This window comes from Fragaria vesca, linkage group LG2 (genome assembly GCF_000184155.1).
Source record: "Fragaria vesca subsp. vesca linkage group LG2, FraVesHawaii_1.0, whole genome shotgun sequence".
NCBI classification, from domain to species: domain Eukaryota; kingdom Viridiplantae; phylum Streptophyta; class Magnoliopsida; order Rosales; family Rosaceae; genus Fragaria; species Fragaria vesca.
The window spans coordinates 2,445,722-2,466,257 of NC_020492.1; the positions used below are offsets into that span (position 1 = coordinate 2,445,722).

A 20,536-nucleotide genomic window follows, 5' to 3' on the forward strand; every position below is an offset into this window, starting at 1 on the left:
TACTATAATATATATATATATATATATATATATATATATATATATATATATATCTGTATGATATGCAGGGTTTGAGGCCGTAGACAAGTTATGTTGTGGTGTTGAAGGTGAAGCGGACACTAGTGAAGTGAAAGCTTGTGGAATTTCTCCTGAGGTGCATGTGTGTGCCAATCCGGGTAATCTAATTAGTTGGGACGGGATTCATATGACACAACAAGCGCACAAGTATATAGCACAGAAACTCATTCGAGACATTTTACCTGATCTTAATTGTGGCCAAAGTTGAGAGCAGCAAAGAGTTTGGGATCCTATAACTAGGAAAATTATCACTTGTAGTTGCTCAAACATTTGTGACTATTTTTATCAGGAAAAAAGATAGAATGTGTTTTAATTGATTTATGAAGAATCATCAACTTTTATACTTGCATATTCGGATCATTTAACTTGGATAGATCGATGCATGCAAAAGAAAGAGAAATATATATAATCTTTTCGGGATTGTTTATGGTGCTAAGATATTTGTCACACACTCATTTTACAACCAAATTAAACCAAAATTAAAAGTTAATTGTACCACATTTACAACATTAGCAACAATGTTACTAGATTTGTTTTACAGATTTACATATAATTAAATCAAATTAATTATTATATTGATAACAAATTGTTCATAAACTTGTACCTAGTATCACAAACAAATCTCCCTAATCCTTTCCGCCCTATATGTACATAAATTAAATTGAGAGAAAAAGAGAGCTTATTCCTTAAGTGCTGTTCATATTCAAAAGATAGTGTGGTTCTAAGATCTCCTCCAATGGATCCATACAGAAGTGAATCAAATCTAACATTATATCATGAAAAGAAGGAAAAGAAAAAGAAAAAGATAATGATATATATATGGGAAGTGGATTTGAGAACAACACGAGGACATAAGACTCCACCAAGCTAACCTTGTTGATAAAAATATTTAGGGTTTGGAAGGGAGTGAGAGTTCTTGAGTGGATTGGTAGCTTTAAGTCCAAGTCTTTTAACAAAGAAACAACAAGAAGAGCAAAGACACATCCCTGATTTTGATGCCAAATACACGTGAGGATGGGAATCCAATCCAACCCAAATTTCTTTTTCTTCCACTATAATATTTTTCTTGTATTTTTTCTGACCAAACCACACCCTCCTCCCTAGTCCCTCCTTAACAAATCATTTCTACCTTAACAATTTCTATGTTAATCTATTACAAGTGACCATAAAGGACCAAAGAGATCGATGACTAAACATATATAAAGCTAAACGGCGCTGCTTGCTTGCTTGCTTCAAGTTTCCCTGTTTCCAGGGTCGTCGTGGCCTTGGGAAGTTCCCCTTATTCGAATCTATACACGTTGGGGTTTTCTCAGTCACCACCTCACTATCACAAACCCTAAACTCCAATCAAATTAGTGAAGACGACAGCATCACCATGACGTCTAGGGTTTCGGCTTTTCTTTTGGACGGCTATTCTTGAGAAGCACGATTCGAAACTATATACGGCCGGTGATTGGTAAATTCCAATCGAATATATTGTTTGATATATAGTTTATATGTGTGTAAATCAAATTAAACAAAGTACATTCATCTTTTTTTTTTTGATATTAGAATTTGAAACTTCGGGTGACATTAATCTAATTGCAAAATACGAGCTAGCTAAGTTAATGGCCATGCTTGCTATTAAAAGGTTTAGTAAATAGGTTTTATTAGAAATATCGAGCTGTAAAACATAGACAAATAGTACGTATATATGATGGAAGAAATGGCTAAGTCACTGATCGATCATGGGAACTGGCCTTTTTTGGACCCATTATATAGGAATCTTTGATTATCTACTGCTCTTGTTTTATTTAAAATCCCCTCATCGACTGTTTTTGTTTTTTTTTTTCCCAAATGAAATTTAAAAAGTCTGGGTGCAAGATTAATGAGGAAAATTAGATGAATGTGATTGCAGGATTTGCAGCTGATGTAGATTAAGCTTTTTACTCTACAACATCTTATATGCAGTATTTGGTATGCATTCTAAATCCATTAGTAGTCAAGGAGAAGCATTCGATCTATTGGTATGGAAAGTCTAGGGCTCTAAGCATAGATGACTTTTCATGTTATTTAGCAAGCAAAGAGAGATCGACCAGCTGCCAAGAGGGGTTGTGATCATTTGAAGCTTTCGAACACCTGAATTTGTACTATAATTTGACTAAATTTTCCGTAGCCAGCAGTCCACCACTCAGCGCAGACTGCACAGTCAGCAGAGCACAAGAAAACAAAATCTTTTCTAACTCGGGTGGAGGAAGAACAATGTTTAATTTCAGGCAAAAAAATTATGGACCATGCATTGCGACGCCTTTCTAATTCTTGAGGAAGACAAGCTATGGATATATATCATACTTTTATTTTACATATACTTAGAACAAAAATTACAATGTTATGAATCAAATTACAACATTGAGAGCAAATTTACCAAATTTATTTACACTATTTACATGAAGTTAAACAAAATTACAAATATGAGAACAATTTGTTCAAAAAGTTGTAAAATAGTTGTACGTTTTATAATTATAATTATTAGATTACAAACAATACGACTCAGCATTACCATTTTAACCATAAATATGTTGTCACATTTGTAAATGTAGGTATCACATACGGGTAGGTACCATAAAATTCTCTTCTTGAGGTTTGCTACTCATTAATTCATTCTAAGCATAAGTGAGTATTGCAACAACAATAGCCCGAGACCGATTCCAAGTAGAAAATTGGTACAAATTGTCCGCAAAAGCAGGGCCGGTCCTGAGAATTATGAAACTTGTAACGCAAAATTTTGAATGTGAACTTCTTTCACCCAAGCTTGAAAGTCGGAGGTCTTGTGCGGCCAAACCACAACAAGCACACCCTCAGGGCCACCCCTAGTTTGAAAGGTGGTGTCAATAATGTATCAAAACTAGTAAAAAGTACGGGCTTTGGGTCTGTTCTTAAACTTTGGGTTTCAATACAACCTAAAACAGTGTCCATTAGGAATGATTGGGCCGCTCCAGACCAGACTAGAGAGAAAAGCAAAACAATGAGAACAGAAAGCAGACAAGTCTGACTAGAGAGAAACCCAGAAACTTTGGTCTCTCTTTGTATCACTCCCCAGAGAGAGAGAGAGAGAGAGAGAGAGAGAGAGAGAGGAATGGGAAAAATGGCGGCGTTGGGAGCAAGAGGGGGCGGACTGGTGCTGCCAAAGCCGGTGACTTTCGTGACTGGAAACGCCAAGAAGCTCGAAGAAGTGCGCGCCATCTTGGGCAACTCCATACCCTTCAACTCCCTCAAGCTCGACTGTGAGTACAATCAATCTCTTTCTCTTTGATCATTTTTGGGTTTTGATGAATAATATTAAAGGTCTTTTGTTGTTGTTTATGTTGAGTTTTGGCAGTACCGGAATTGCAAGGGGAGCCTGAGGACATCTCCAAAGAGAAGGCTAGGTTGGCTGCCCTTCAGGTTAATGGTCCTGTGCTTGTGGAAGACACTTGCCTCTGCTTCAATGCCCTCAAGGGTCTTCCTGGTTAGTCTCTTTATCTCTTTTTCGACTTTTCTTATTGTTGGTATTGGTTGTTTCTGATTGATTGTGTAAATTTCAATGCAGGGCCTTACATGTAAGTTTTCCCTTCTGACTTGCTCTCGCCAGGTCAACTTATCTTTTGTTGCGCAAAATTTGACATTTTTATCTTAAGGAAAGATTGGATTTTGGTTGAAGTTTGATAACTAAAAGGCTCATGTAGTCAGCTTTGTGAGTAAATATTTGTTATTGCTTGCCGTTTTAATTGTTTGTAGTTCAAGGATACCCAATTGAGTAGTGATTGACACTGTTGCATACATGCGGATCCCTTTCTATAACTAAGGAAGTTGTATAATTTCTATAGCAGAACACAATTTTCTTTTAAAACGAAGTCACAAATGGTGTTGCTGTCTAAAAACCACCTCTTTCAAATATGACTTTATTGAGAAATTCGATGCAGAATTGCAGCATATTTTTTCTCTTCTATCTGTTTATTGCTAACTAGGGTTTCCCTGTACATGTACACTGTTGATTTCATTAAGGTATATTCATTTGGCCTGCTTATTAGTTGGATTGATCAATTCTCTTTATTCTTCTTTCCTTTCTCTTCTGTTTTCATTTCACAATTCCTGTCTCCTTGTAACTAAGCCCCTTTTTTTCCCCTAAGATGAGCACTACTCTCTCATTCAAGCTCTCCCTCGTGGAGCTTTTTGAATTTAGAGAATCAGACAATGATCCAATGTTGCACTTGGTTTCTTCTTTCATTATAGAACAAAATGTTAGTCTTGGTTTTCTTGTGTTTACTCTGTGTGTACCCCTCTTTTAAAACAATATAGAATTTAGAACTTGAAGATGGTTTATGATGCTTTCTGAACGGGGATGCTGTCATTGTCTGTGCTACAAATTGGAAAAAAATTTCTTTTTGTTTGTACTGTGGCTATCATCCTCGAAAACTTACAAATCCATGGTGTCATATACTGACAAAATGATTTGTTCGCAATATGCAATTAGTCGTTTCAAAATTTTGTATCTAAACACTGATACTCCTTGAGTATGAAAATCTATGGAATTGACCAAGTATTGATACAAGTTAAAAATGCCAAGGCTGTGAGGAATGTCGCTTTTATGACTTTCATGTTGCTGCTCCTTTTGGTTGAGAAAGAGACATATAGGAATATATAGGATTAAGGCAATGAAATAGAGGAAGGAATCCATGAAACTACGTGTGACTTATATTTTGAGATTTTTTTTCCTCCACTTTCATTCATAGTTGAGGGATGATATGTTATGTTGGCTCAGAAGGGGGTCCTCTCCCTACTAGGGTTCTAACAAGCAATAACAATACTCTGTAACCTTCTACTTTTCCTCATTATCCCATCCCTCCCCCTCTCCCTCTAGCAAACTTACCCTAAAGTGAGAGACAATTTTGTAGGTTACTGTCCTTTTTATTTTTTTCTTTTTCTTTTTTTTTTTTCTGTTGACATCTTTGTGTTTTTTTAACTGCATCTAGTCATTATTTAAATTGTTGTAGCTAAACACTAATACGGTTATGTGATCTTGCTTTGACTTTTCAAGTATTTCTTTCAACAATGTGGTCCTAATATTTCTTACAACAATGCAGCAAGTGGTTCCTGCAGAAGATTGGACATGAAGGTTGTATTATAAGCTGTTTAATTGTGTAACATTATAAATTGTCTTTTTGGCTTGCTCAATGGTTCTTACTTGTTTATAGGACTCAACAATATGTTGATGGCTTATGAGGATAAATCTGCTTATGCTTTGTGTGCTTTTTCTTTCGCCATTGGGCCTGATGCTGAGCCTATTGCATTTCTGGGTAAAACTCCGGTATGTAGACTACTATTTTCTTATCCCAAATATTCCAGGTGTATTCTTACACTTTACTCTTTGTTCTATACCTCTGTATAACCTTTAGTATAATAAATCTCTGGATATGATTTTCATGATACCTTATGCATTCTGCTCAAGACAAATGTGAATGTTCTTTGATGATAATCTGTATACTATCTATGGTTTCCTATTTTGGTTGTGGTAATCCCTGATATTCTTCATTTGAGTGAGGATGAGTTGAATGACACCTAAATTAATCATGCAAAAGATTAAAGAACTCTCCTCATGGATAAATTAACCAACCCCCACCCCCCACCCCCGACCCAAAAAAAAAAAAAGACGGAGAGAGAAAAGTAGATATCTTGCTCAAGTCAATAGAACTAGAAAGGCTTGCCTGAAACCAGGAGGATCATTGTGGCGCACATTATTTATAAAGTGCATTAATATAGAAATGTAGGTTATGGTTTGGTTTCTACTATTGAAATTTGAAAATGAGTCCTCTATCTACATCTATTTTCTTGTGCCTGGTTGATCACGAGTCCTCAGACTTGATCATGTATGACTTAATTCTAGTTGACCTGAAATAAGTCCTTTGAACAAGAGAATATTGTTTGTTGGATTCGTAGGATTAAACTAGATGCTGAAAGGTGTTAGAAAGTGATCCATCTGTGCTTATGTTGGTGTTTAAACCAAAAAAAAAAAAAACGAGATTTCTACAAGGAATTTGGAATTTCCAGCTGTTTGGAATAAACAGCATAAATAGTTTCCACAAACACCCAACCGGGTGGGCACTAACCTGCATTTTACGAATGAATATCAGGGGAAAATAGTTCCTGCAAGGGGACCAAATGATTTTGGATGGGATCCAATTTTTCAACCTGATGGTTATGAGCAAACGTGAGTGTTATCTTTATTTGAAGATTCGATTTTTTTTTCTCAGTGGTCCGCATTGGTACTTGAAGCTGAATCTCGTTATTTATTTTGTAGCTATGCCGAGATGTCAAAGGAAGAAAAGAACAAGATTTCTCATCGCTACAGAGCTCTTGCACTAGTGAAGTCTCACTTTGCTGAAGCTGCATATACTTTTGAGACCAACTAGTCTACCTAGGACTGAGTTTCTTCATCATGTTGCCTCTGCATAGGCTTCCATAGTATGCAACCTTTTCCTGTCATTAGCAATTCTTCCAGTCTTGTTTGATGGTCTACAAAAGCTAGAGGCAAAGTGGAAGTTACAGTTCAAACCATTTAGTATCTGTGCTCATGCGAAAATGAGAGGTTAGTGGAGAAATACTGAAATAGCTTTCTTGCCTGTGTTTTGAGCTACATGTTATAAACTATTAAACTTTTCGACTGCTATGCTCAATTCAGAGAAAAGTATTATGAACTATAAAGGTATGAACTGTTCAAATAGTTATGGAAACCGTTCTCTAACTCCATTAGTGTCACTCTTTACTAGTTTTATTTTTACCCCATATAGAAGTTTACCGTCTTTGTTGACGTCGTTTACTTAATCTGTAAATGTGAATGAAAGAGGATTTTACATAGCACCCAATTCAAACCAAGTCATAAGGTTGTTTTGTTCATATTTTTACTTTATGGGAAGTACTTCAATGGGAAATTTCCCAATATCCAAACAAGATCTTACACGAGATGTGATGGAAATTTTACAATCTTAGTCGACGTCGTTCAGATCATCAATAAAAATGATTGAAATAGGACTTTGTGGTTCCCCCAATTCAAATTATGTCATCAACTTGTTTGTTCATGTTCTTACTTAATAAGAGAGTCGATAGACTTCAGTGGGAAGATTCCCAGTTCTAAAACAAGATCTTATACATAGATTTGGAATCAGGTAGTTCTTGTCATATTCAGTTTTACTCGGTTTGGGTTCCAAAATGTAGACTAGTGTTGGTCTGTGGTTAACTTGAAAAAAAATGAGTAAATTTACAGACTTCCTATCCAATAGGCTGCCTAAACCCTAATGTTTGGCTTCGTTGATCCAACTTTGAGTTCTAAGTAGGAGGCCTTTATGACTCGTTTCGTATCGTAACCAACCAAAACAGTTCCTCAGACTAAAATGAACTTGATCACTACTTCCCAACGTAGGAATGGAATTTGGTCGAGGAAAATATACAGTCACCTAGATCTTGTTTATTGTCTGATATGGACTAATGTGTTTGGTACTGAGCTTCGATTACCTGTGTCAAACAGCTGCTAACATCAAAATGTGTAAACTATCATCGAGAGTTGTTTTATCCTATTGTATCTGCCCGTTGTAAAACTCTGGTGTACAACAAATGTGATGATAAGAAATGGAGAGGAATAGACTGTTTTGTTACTTGGGATAGAGATGAACGAAATTGGAATAGGATTCTTGGTGAGCATAATGAGATTTTCGGTGCAGGGAATTTCCAAATATAGCAAAAAAAAAAAACAGACAGACAGGGCAGTTGGGGGTTTCCATTGTATCCGATTCCTTGTCTATTTCTCTCAAATATCTCCGTACCACTATTACCAATCGTAATGTTTTGAGAAAACAACAATTTTCAATTGAGCTCTTAGATCATTCATACCACTATTATCCAATAATGTTGTGCAGATAAATTCTCTCTATTTTAATGTGTAATTTCCAATCTTGTCTTAGAACCAACATGTCATTTTTAGACATTTCTCCAATTTTTGACGGATGAGACACTTTTGTATATTCGTCCATCACATTTTACTAGTTCTCTTCAGGACTTTTTTATTATATATATATATATAGCATATATCAAGCCGTGAACCGTCCGATCGTTTATGTTATACAAATGTGTATAGCAGCCGAACTCGTTCTCTTCGTACAATATGAATTTCGCACGTAACAAGAAACAAGAACCACACGAAGCAGAAATTGCATAAGAACTTTCTGTTGCCGTAGAAAGAATCGGTTGCAGAAAAATGGGGGTTAAGAGCGATATATGGTCCCATGCCTACAAGGCAAGGCAAAGGGTCGAAAGAAAATGATCCTCACATGCCAAATGGGCCATGACTCACATGGAAGCTAAAAATGCTAAATCTTCCATCTCTATTTTGGTGATATCATGTAACACCATGAAATAGGACTCATCGCATAATCACCATCAACATTTATTTCTTCTTCTTCTTCTTCTTCTTCTAAACAAGTTAGGGCTGGTGGTGGTGGTGGTCACTCTCTGGTGGTGGTGATGGTGGTGGGTCATTTTGGGCACCTCCACATGCTTCTGCCGTTGCAGCTAGCTAGCTTCCTTCTATCCTTCTTCTGCAGACCTGACCTTTCAGAATATATATATCCGTTGTGGAATTGATGGTACTAAATACCAAAGTATGTTGCTATCTGAAGGACTAGTTTTGTACTCATGTAAATGCAGTAATGGTATTGGGTATTACATTAGATACAACCATTTTTGCGCTAGAAACAAACCTATCCTATGACTTAAAGATCTTTTGTTAAAACAACGATATTTTCTACCAGATAACTGTCATATTATGTTGTCAGATTGCCAACTGGACCTATCCACATGAACTTCACCTTACAGTTCGAAAGCATCTAATGCAACTTCTTACAATTATTTTCACTTTTAACTTAGGCATGCATACCACGTTCATGTTATCCTGAATCACATCACGATGGAGTCAACCTCACAATTGAGCAAGGTTCTTGACAAATTTGGTTCACACTTTATGTACAGAAGATAAAGTTTTGCCCTCTTTCGTAATGTTTTACTTGTTGCAGTCCTTGTTTTTCATATATCACTTGATAGTTATGGAGAAGATAAGATGATTGTTCCTTGTGGTCTCCTGTTTCTGCTAAACAATTACCAGAGGAAGTTGTGACAGTCAAGTAATGAATGAGTTGGTAACATGATGCTAAAGGTGAGGGAAAGGGTGATGATGATTTAACATGTTGGTTTGTTGGTTGGTTAATGACTTGATTTGTATCATGTGGTATGTTGGGAGAGAGCACATGGAGCAATTAGAAATGCCAGTAGAGAACCAAACATTGATGATTGATAGTTGAGCATAATGATATTTAGAGAGAACCCACTTGTATTGCACAACCAAAAGTAAAAGATTGCTTCCATTGCCATTTGCCAAAGAAGAAAAAAAGCTTAATAAGTGAAAAGGTACAAAACATCACTGCCAATTGCTATGCTCTCTCTCTAGAAGACTGTAATGAAGTCCTTTCATAACCCAAGTTTTGACATTCATATCTCACACTATTTGCTTGTAAGACTCTAGACAAAAGCAGAAACCCAGAAAACCATTCATATCCTATAATAAGACCCCAAATGTATGCAGATGAAAAATACTGACACTGGGAGGGAAGATAGACAAACAAGGACACACAAACTGTGGTTAGAATATGGTGGTGGTGGTGGTGGTAGATAGGATGAAACAGAGTAAGACCGAAAGATAGGATATAAGGAAAAAAAAGAAAAACATGAACAACACTTCTGCACCTGCTCCTAAAATGGCATTGTATTTTTCAGAGGAAGCAGACCGAGGTTGAGCAATGACAGAATAGACAGTTTGGCGGGGGTGGGAGGGAAATGGATTCGGGTTCAGATTTGGACTCGACAATATAGTGACATGTGTAAATAATGTACACTTGCCAGATTTTGAAGAATAGAAAGATGGGGTGAAGAAACCAATTGGTGGAATATTTTGAAATTGGGTAATGTTCTATATAAGTGTAAAGCTGAGAATGAGATACTACGAGTACTAGCAGGTACGTCCTCTGCGGCATCCAAGTGCACCAGCACCAGCAGTTATGGTTCCCACCATGGCCGATGACTTGGCTCCCAAGCTTGAGGCCCTGGCATAGACAGCTGACGCTCCAGCTCCAGATGGAGTGAAGAAGGCACCATTGAGTAGAAGATCACCTTCTGACCTCCAGTTCCAGCCCCTCCACTGAGTTTGCGATGTCTCCACTCTCTTGGTAACCTTCACAACGCGATTTTTCACCAATAATCAGAAAACTTAGTATGTAAACTTCGTCATAATCAAAAGGTAGATGTGAGTAGCGATTAAGACAATACCTCCTTTGCAAAGGGGTTGGTTGGAGCTGCATATCTGTTGCCTTGGCTGTTGATAGTGGGGTCTGCACTTCCACCGATGGCATACATTTCCCAGTGAGTGTAGTCGTTGTTCACCACATGGAAATATCCATGTCTGCACCTGCATTATTCATAGTTCATAGCAGCATTAACAAATGCAACTCTGCTACCAAGGCAAAATCCGATTTCAATATTGAATAATGTCATAAGTAGGGTTGCTGTTTCTTGCAGCCAAGTTTTATGTCCAGAACTCATCCTAATTGAAATCGACATATCAGACATGGGAAGCTAAATATGCCGGTTCTAGTTGAAAAATTACCTTGGCATTCTCTGGATAAGTCCCTCTCCAAAGTGGTTGTAGGCAATAGTCACTTGCATTTGCTTGTCCCTGGTATAAGAATCGCTGTGGCCCAACAGCATTACCTGATTCAATTGCATAGATAAAAATGTCAGTATCACAACTAAAATATAGATGGAAGTAAATATTAATCGGGAAGAGGCATTAGACATACTTCATTGTGGTGGGTAAGGTGGTTGTTGGAGATGGTAATAGCAGTTGACCCCATGACAGCATCAACAAGACCATCAGCACAATTGGAGAGGGAATTGTGATCAACCCAGATATGGCTTGACCCGAAGATGGAGATAGCATCACCATCAGCCATTGTCCTCCATCCAAAGTGAGATGGGGAGCTCCTCACCAAAGCATTTCCTGTGGGCTTGCAGTCATGGATATGCAGACCATGAACTATAACATTTGTGACAAACTGGATTGTAATGCATGCTCCATTAGCAATGTGGACATTGACTCCACGGCCATCAATGGTCTTGAAGCTATTCATGATAAGCTCCTGCTTCAATTGGATCACCATGTCACGTTTGAACACAATCCAGAGGGGCTCATCCTGGATGACAGCATGGCGCAGAGTGCCGGGTCTGGGGTTAACGGGATCATCATCATTAGGATCAGTGACAACATAGAAGCGTCCATCACGACCACCAATGGCATTTCTGCCAAAACCAATTCCACAGTCTGCAAGACGCTTGCGGTTCTTTTGCCAGTTGGGATCACAACGCCAGCAATCATCAATGGGATTTCCAGTTCCACATGAGAAGTAGCCCAGCTTTCTCCTTTCAGTGCTGTTGCGGATACTCCTGCAATATCCAAAGTGTTTCTACTATTAACATTACTGTCAAAAAAAAAAATTGTTCAAACATAATTCAAGCATGATCATGCCCCAGTGACAAACAAGCAGACAGATAGTTCATGTCATATTCATGGTAAAGTGGGATAGTAATTTCCTATAAAATTTTAGTGATGGTAATTTCTGCCCAGTTTCCTTTTATGTCGTAACTTGCTCAGCCTGGAAATTGCAAGTAGTTTGTCCCATTTATGAAGACAATTAGGTCACTATCCATAAAGAATACAATTGCTGGTTAACTGTTGTCCATAAATGAAATCAGAGTATATGTGACATTTTTAATCCTTGTTTTTGTTCAATAATCATATTCCATTTGTAAAAAGTAACCAAACAATATAACAATCTAAATCTTACCAAATCATTTCAGCCAAACATCATAAGAAGCTTAACAATGCTTTCACTTTCACAAGATCTTTCAAAAAAATCTCCACATAAAAGTAGTACTGAAAGTAACAAGAACAACAATTAAAAAAGCAGGCAAAAAGGTGGGGTTCAAAAAGCCTATGGCATCTTTATTGGATGGCCTCCTTTGTTTGACACAAAAATGTACTCCACCATATGAGTAACTTCACAAAGTGAAATTCCAAATCAACACAGACCAAGCTATTATCAAATTCACTGGCTCTCAGCACCAGATAAGGTATTTATTTATGTTTATGAGCATCAGACACCATGTGGGATTGCATATGCTCATGTGTAAACTCTAAACCAGTGATTTATAACAGAAAAGGTTCATTTGAAAATGCAAGCAATCCCAAACACTAAACAAAACTGGTAAGCGGGTTCAATTCAAATCCGAATTGGGTTAGTTGGGTTAGGTTCCAATTCCCTCAATAGGAGCACCAATCACAGCTACATTTCCCCCTTACCCACCAAAACTGAATTAAAACTTCCCAGTACCAAAAAATAAAAATGAATATCACTATCTACCATCATGTGCATTACAGAGTCACACATGCTCAAACCAGAAAAAAAAAATATATAATCATAATCAGAAATAAAATTGAGTAGGACCATATATAAGTTAGCTGTCATTATCCAATAGAGAAAGAGAGAACGCACATGTCAACCATGGCAGCAATTTCATCTGGGTTCTCAACTGCATGCTTATTCAACCCTCCATCATCATTCTCATTCACCCTGAAGAATATTCAATCAACCAAAAAATAAAAAATAATTAGCTCACAACAAAAAAAAGAATTAGGTAATTACAGTTTTAACCCCATGTGAGTCCAAAACATTTCACTCTCGGACCCAGGACCGTTGAGGGTGGGTGGGACCAATCAGAGCGAGACACGTTTCGGTGGGAGACACGATTCACTGTGGGGACTCTGCCCGAGAGGCGAGTGCAGACAGTGTCGAGTAGAAACGGTTAGGGGCGGTTAGTCGGCGGTGCGAATCCCGTGACGAAATTGCCCCCGAGGATAAACATGATGAGGAGTGAGGTGAAGAGTGTAAATTAGAGTCGGTGGTGAGGGTAAAATTGGAAATGCGGTGAAAGGAAGAAGGGTGGAATCCGAGGGGAACGAACATAACGGCCCAGATCTAGGGATCTGGATCTCAACGGCTGTGATTGCCATGTACGGTTAACCCCAACGGCTCAGAAACGAGAAGGAACACACGCGACGGTTGAGATCCGTCCACGTGGACAACAGTAGAAAACAAAACTGAAAATAATTAACTCTGGTTGGGTCAAAAGAAAACCCACCTGGGCGCCATTGATGAATTGCTCGAGCTCTGCAACTCCTCCGTTCCACCATTCCTTCACAACACAAAAGCAAAGCAAAGTAAGCAAAACGACGCCGTTTCAGTAACTCTTAAAGCCAAAACAGAAATGCCTAATTTGTAGGACCCGAACCCCCAAAATTCCAAGAAATTCTCAATTTCTGAAGCTCGTTTTCACTAAAAGAACAACAAGAAGGAGAATGCAGCTGAGATTTTCTGCTCTGGAAAAATTTGCCGCAGTAGTAAAAAAGAAGAGAGGTTAAAACCTGAGGATAGGGGTACCGTCGAGGCTGACACGACCGGACATTGCAGCGACGAAGCAGAACAGAAGAAGCACCGACACGCAGGCCGTAATCCATTTCTTATTCTCCGAAACCGCCATTGCTATCTTTCTCTCTCTCTGTGAGTTAATGTGAAGACACTGAGAGCTTGAGCACACAAAACGCAGTGTTTTAGTGTTTTGTGTGCAGAGCTAGAGAGAGAAGAGAGAAGAGCCAACAAAAAAACCCAAGTCAGAGAATGAGCTCCCACAATCACCCTCCTCTGCTTTATATACACACACATGCACCCACGCACACTAGTACAGTCCTCTCCTCCTCCGGTCCCGTCTCGTTAACGCCGTTAACCGTTAACTCAGTACTACTCTTAACTAATAACGCCGTATCATTTTTTCTCTTTTGGATTAGGTTCACTTTCACCCAACAACCAAACAACCCCCACCACCAACATTAACTGCTCTCCTACACCCCTTTCTAATTTCTTCACTTTTTTACTTTTTACTTTTTCACTGTACCTCCCCTAACTAACTGTATACGCCCTTCACAACCGACGGACTCCCTTTCACATTGCCACGTCAGAAGAGGCCGTTACGGAGGAGAAGTACGGATGGGATGGGGTGGTCACGGGAACAGATGTCACGGTATTCTGCTGGTTCTGCGCCCTATTTTAATTTTTTTTTAATTTTTAATTTAATAATTATTAAAATTTGGGTAATGGCGTGTTTGGGGTGGGATTGTAATTCCAGGCGCCAATCACGGCCTTGTGGGTTTTTTGGTTTGACCCGCCCATGAATCAAGTAGTAGTAGCATAGCTGAGAGAGGAACAATCAGCTTAATTAAATTGTTTCTGTGGAATTTAAGGCATTGTTTGGTGGCAGTTTTGCGGGGCTTTCCTTCCCTTTATTTTTGGGTTTGATTTTGGAAGACCGGAACTAGATGTACAAATGACGCCTAGCTTAGAATGGTAATGATGGGGTGTGATTGTTTGCATCATGTGAATGTGCTCCATGTGAGCTTGAATTCTTGTGATGCGATTTTGTTAGGGATGTTCCATTGATCATGTGTGCATATTTACATCAACACTAAATTTGAAAGGAACATAAGAAGCCGGAGATAGCTACATGAATCTATCTAAGCAGTTGTATGCTCGTGCCTTTCATTCTTTCTTGTTGATTGGTATTTTTGTTTTCCGTTGTTCCATCTTTTTTGTGTTTGCTTTCGTTTCGGTGAGTTTATGTACTTCACACTATTTTGTCAAACGCCTGAAATCTCATACTTTAATCAGAATAAATAATTATTTGTGTCATAATACTCGTCGTAACTTCTACTTCCTATTTTTGTACTCTTTTCTCAACTGTAAGTTATAATACGCCTTCTTATAATATGTTAAATCTGGTTATTTAGGCATGTGGAGATTTTAGTACATTTTACCTAACCATAGATTTTAGGCAGGAGAAAGTGATTTAGGACACCATAAAATGAGAAAATTGCTATCCATCCTTGTCATGCAGGTAAATGTAAATTCTCAAAACTAATGAAAGTTACACATTTACAATGACTATGGGCAGTACAGTGAATTTAGCTCTGAATGTTAAAGCTTTCACACGTTACACGAAACTCTCAGTTGGAGGGTCATGCTGTTTTTCGGTGAAGGGGGAATTGAAGCCATCAACTTCAAGCCATAAATGTACAAAAAAGAAGCCTCTGGAAATTTAATGCACAAGAACTTGTGGCTAAAGCATCTTGTAATTAATTCCAACCCCTCCTCCCTTTAATTCGTTATAAAATTTCACAAGCCAATTAATAGAGAATAAAATTGCAGGAAAATTTAATTCTAGAACTCTTTAGAATGGTAAAACAACAATTTCCTTATTCCATCCAGTGTCTTATGACTCTTGTGAGTCTTATCCTTGTAGGCAATGGTGGACTTAGAATTTTAGGTTGGGGTGGGCTGAAATTTTTTTTTTTTTAAAGTTCTTTAATTTGTTTTCTTCCATATTTTACATATCACATTTTAGATTAAAAACATATCAAATAATCACGTAGTTAACTGATCATTAAGAAATCAATATTATGACAGTTTATATAAATTCGATAAAAAAGTTAAAGATAAAAGAACATACATACTCGAATTGAACCCTACGCTCTTGAATAGAAGCAAAATCTAATAACTAAGCGCACAATCACCGCTATAACAATACAGTAAACGAGTGTATAATCCTTAAACTTAACAGGACGGAAAAACACAATCTAATAACTATGAATCAAACGTTGGTACGTACTATTACAACCATATATCTATATATACACACATCATTAGCATTAGTCATCTACAATAAAGGAAGCAAGCAAGCAATTGAGATTAGAATTAGAATATCAATAGAAATACAGTGCGATGGGATGATGGGATATTAAGACTATCAAGACATTAATCAATTGAGATTTGAGATGATGGGATATTAGGACTAAATTTGATCAAGGCATTAATCAATTGAGATTTGAGAACTAGGTCATAAGACACGTACAAGACTCCAAGAGAATGACTGATATAACTAAGAATCATTATCAATCATACCTGCAGATTAAAGAAAGAAAGCTTGGCACTTGGCTTAGAATTAGTAAACAAGCAATTGAGATTAGAATTAGAATATCAATAGAAATACAGTGCGATGAGATGATGGGATATTAAGACTATCAAGGCATTAATCAATTGATGAGATTTGAGATGATGGGATATTGAGACTAAATTTGATCAAGGCATTAATCAATTGAGATTTGAAAACTAGGTCATATGACATGACACGCACAAGACCTTCCAAGAGGATGACCGATATACCTAAGAATCATACATGCAGATTAAAGAGAGAAAACTAAGCACTTGGCTTAGCTGCTTCGGCAGAAGAGAATAGAGACGTATACAACGACAAAGAAAATGAAAGGACTAATTTCAGTTTACCCCCATCAACTTTAGGTTGATCATCATGTTAGTCATTTTTCTTTCAATTTCATCAAAAACACCTATTCACTTCCAATTTCCATCAGTCGTGTCTAAACATCTGTTTTCCATTCAATTCCTCCGTCATGTAATAACTTGATTAAGAAGAAAACCAAATTTGAAGTCGTTGAGCCCATAAAAAAAGGGCAAAATAGACAAATTTTATTCAATCCCACCAAAATCACTAAGGTTAGGGGGTTGTGATAGGAACAAAGATGTGTATCGATATGGGGAAAAAATGGTCAGAAATGTTATTTTTTTCGAAATTTAACTTTTTTCTTGATGTCATGTCATCACTTGACGGAGGAATTGGATGGAGAACGGAAATTTGGACACGGCTGATGAAAATTAAGAGTCGAGGGGTGTTTTTGATAAAATTAAAAGAAGAAGGACTAACATGATGATCGACTTAAAGTTGATGGAGGTAAACTGAAATTAGTTAAAAAAGAAATAAAGAGAAGAAAGTTGACCTAAAAATACTAAAGGAGCAACTGCTTTTAATAAAATAAACAATATATATGTAATCAGATAAAAAAAAGAGGAAATTTTTCAAATGGTGCCTCAAGTTAAGTCCATTCATCATTTTGACATCTCAATTTTGAAAACTATAATAATGGAACCTCAACACTTAAACCCAACCCAACATTAGTTCCCTCCGTAATTGACACCGTTAAGTTGGACTTTATCTATAGGCAAAATTGTCTTTTCATGTTTTTCCTCCTCAAATCTTTTCCCTCCACATACATTTCCCTCTAGAATAATGTCCATTTTCCCATTAGTATCAGAATTTATGGGGAGCCATGTGTTGGCTGCATACAAAAATTAGAGACATCTAGAAATTATAATACACCATTGGCCATTAATATCCATAATTAAAAGTAGTTTTTGCAACCCACCAGTGAGAGAAAAAATCAATATTGATTAAAATGTATTTTGTATCAAATACAGAAGTTCATGAAACATATATACTTAATAGAACAATTAAAGGTAACTAGGTAATAGGATTCACATTCATATATAACTGATATTTTCAGGTCGAGAAACTCTAATTCAATTGATAAAGTTTGTGGAGGGAAAACATTAAGAGACAATTTTGCCCATGGACAACATCCAACTTAACGGTGTCAATCACAGAAGGAACTAATGTTTGGTTGGGTTTAAGTGTTGAGGTACCATTATCATAGTTTTAAAGATTGAGATGTCAAAATGATGAACGGACTTAATTTGGGGCATCATTTGAAAATTTTCCTCAAAAAAAAATCATATAGACTAAGTTCAATTACATAAAGAAATTTGGGGTGGGCTGGTTTTCATAATTTAACTTTTTTAATTATAAATATGCAACAAAACAATGTTTTCTCAAAATCTGGGGTGGACTGTAGCCCACCGTAACCCGTGTGTAGGTACGTCTTTGCTTGTAGTCATACAATCGTGTCAAGCTATGAAGTTATTTTGCTACATATCCAAACTGTCCAAACATAAGCTAACTTTTTACCAATAACCCCGTACCGCCGTGTGAAGTACAAGCAAAATATATGTAATGTGACACTTAAATTACAAAAAATCATAAAAATAAAAATTCAATAAATTTACGAGCCGTGGTTCCAAGACGTTCTATAGTCATTCTCTACCAGTTCTCAAAATAAATTCTAGGCACATATTCAGTATAGCATATGACAATGTGTTGACAACTTGACATTCATGGGCATGTCAATTTGGCAAGCATTAGCCTTTGTAGGGGGTACCTCAACGGGGCTGTAAGGGGTACACAACTATGAAAGAAAAGTTATTTTAAATAAAAACAAAAGCAACTATAACATGTTTTTGACCGATCACCCTTTCGCATACTAGTTTCGTAATACGACTGTCCTACTAAAACATCTCTCACTTGTCTTTTCATGACATTTGAAGTAAAAGAAGTGATATGCGAAGAACATACATACCTAATCACCGTTGAGTTCCGATTCCGTCCAATTTATTTACCAACCTCACAAAAGCAAGAAGAAGCTTCATACAAAAAGTAAAAGTAAAAAAAGAGAAACAAATCAAAGACCGGGTCTGACCGAAGAGGCGGGAGCACCCAAACTTTAAAATGCTGTGTTCGTTGTTGGCCCCAAGAAAATTGGCAAAAGTTTCTAGTTTGACTAATATTCAAGCTCAAGGGTAGTTTGGTAACTTTCCCTTTTTCCGACGGGAAAGAACCAAGTGGTGGGAATCATGTCAGCTCGGCCACGCTTTTGCGATGCTATTTAGGAGGAAATAATGATGTAGTACAGAAAGGTACACATGCACATGAGACGACAATGCATCATGAACTACTACTAGAACAACCACCGCCATTGATTGTATGGACCAATTTTGGTGGCATGGGTGATTTTTGTGCCCCCTTGACTTAGTTAACAAGCTTTCTTACTATCATTCACATTGATCATTAGTCTACTTGTAGATTAAAACAGGTAAGTTTGTTTGCTAAATGTCAAGGGGTTGTTTACTTACCTGGAACGAGAGTTGAAGAGACTTCGATTCCTAATTTAGCATTTGTTTCACGAGAGTTTAACGATATTTACATACGCTAGACATTAAAATCAATGATAATTTTTTTATTTTCGTGTTTTAACAAAGAGTGTGGGTAATGAAAATGATCTCGTCTTGAACCAAATTTCCCATGCCATAAACACATTGAGAGGTTGTTCATAACCCAAAAGCACCCTCTTGTGTTTGCTTAGCAAACAATATTTTCTACCAATTAAAAAACACCTCCATGTTTTTCAATAATTCAAATTCTCATGCATTTCTATTCCAATTTTAAATTAGTGTCAGTATCCCCGTTCGTATATTGTTCAATTCCTTATCAACCTCATTCAAGGCTTGTTTTTTTTTTTTTTTTTTTGTTAGAATAACCTAATTCAAGTTCAGTGACCGCACTCAAATTCAGATGTTTTGAAGAAAAATACCAAGGAAAAATCAAGGGGGGAATCAAATTAGACTAAGGCACTAAGCTAATGATCGGTCCGCTATCTCCATGCATGTCATGCATTTTTCTCTCAACATGCATTACTTAGATTCTACATTTAGCTAACTCAATCACATCGACTTTCAAGTAAGAACAAATAATTCTAGTAACATTTCCAACCAACTTTTGCATTTTCTTTCCCAGTCCACGTGATCTCATGGAGGAGACCGCTCAATTTCTAGTTCATAATTTGAAAATTGGCGCCCTATTATAAAAATCAAAGAATTTAAGAGATTTTTTAGTGATTTAATTGTCATCAAATAAATAAGCGATTCTTCGTAATAATTAATTTAAACGAAAATTGATAGACGATCGAACAGTTTTCAATCGTTTAAAGATCGAGTATTATGAAAATTGATTGATCCTACTCATTAGAATAAAGAAAAACGTGATGGAGAAAGGTAAAGAACGCAAGAAAAATAACAGTAAATGATTTTTATCAATCATCAAATAACTAAAAAAAACAATTGCAATTGGTGCTGCATGCAAAGGGTTACAATCGATCAGATTGGTCCACAATGGTTGACAATTATGGGGGCAGTGCAGTGTCTTAATCTTTGGTTAACCAAACCATAATGACTCGAGATTAACCACTTCCAAATTCAACTCCCTCTCCTGCCTTAGCTTTCTTTAAGAATCACTTTTTCGGATTGGTTAATTCGTTGCGTTGATGAGTACTGAGGTAATTGATAGGCTGAGGTCCACATGCACCACCATCGAGTTCATACCTTGACATACAAGCAACCAAGCTACCCAGAATATATGCATGAGAGAGAGAGAGAGAGAGAGAGAGAGAGAGAGAGAGAGAGAGAGAGAGAGAGAGAGAGAGTAGAGAAGAGAG

General features: G+C 37.1%; 3 protein-coding genes across 3 annotated transcripts in view; 2 read left to right on the top strand and 1 right to left on the bottom strand.

The window, feature by feature from the left end:
* Positions 1–1,998, top strand: part of LOC101293554 (GDSL esterase/lipase At5g03980-like) — a 3,639-nt gene extending 1,641 nt beyond the window's left edge. The window contains exon 4 of the mRNA XM_004292032.1: positions 1,976–1,998. Coding sequence (XP_004292080.1) covers positions 1,976–1,998 — 23 coding nt within the window. The remainder of the gene's footprint in view (positions 1–1,975) is intronic.
* Positions 1,999–3,121: 1,123 nt separating this feature from the next.
* On the top strand, positions 3,122–6,877 carry LOC101291290 (inosine triphosphate pyrophosphatase-like). The gene is made up of 7 exons (XM_004289680.1): positions 3,122–3,341; positions 3,437–3,565; positions 3,647–3,656; positions 5,181–5,212; positions 5,292–5,404; positions 6,228–6,304; positions 6,395–6,877. Exons 1-7 carry the CDS (start codon positions 3,194–3,196, stop codon positions 6,504–6,506), a joined length of 621 nt encoding a protein of 206 aa, XP_004289728.1. The 5' UTR covers positions 3,122–3,193; the 3' UTR covers positions 6,507–6,877.
* Positions 6,878–9,515: 2,638 nt separating this feature from the next.
* On the bottom strand, positions 9,516–13,906 carry LOC101291580 (probable pectate lyase 15-like). Its single transcript, XM_004289681.1, has 7 exons — positions 13,676–13,906; positions 13,393–13,446; positions 12,747–12,824; positions 10,995–11,637; positions 10,802–10,905; positions 10,465–10,603; positions 9,516–10,369 (listed from the first exon to the last, which is right to left on the bottom strand). Exons 1-7 carry the CDS (start codon positions 13,789–13,791, stop codon positions 10,148–10,150), a joined length of 1,356 nt encoding a protein of 451 aa, XP_004289729.1. The 5' UTR covers positions 13,792–13,906; the 3' UTR covers positions 9,516–10,147.
* Positions 13,907–20,536: the final 6,630 nt, after the last annotated feature.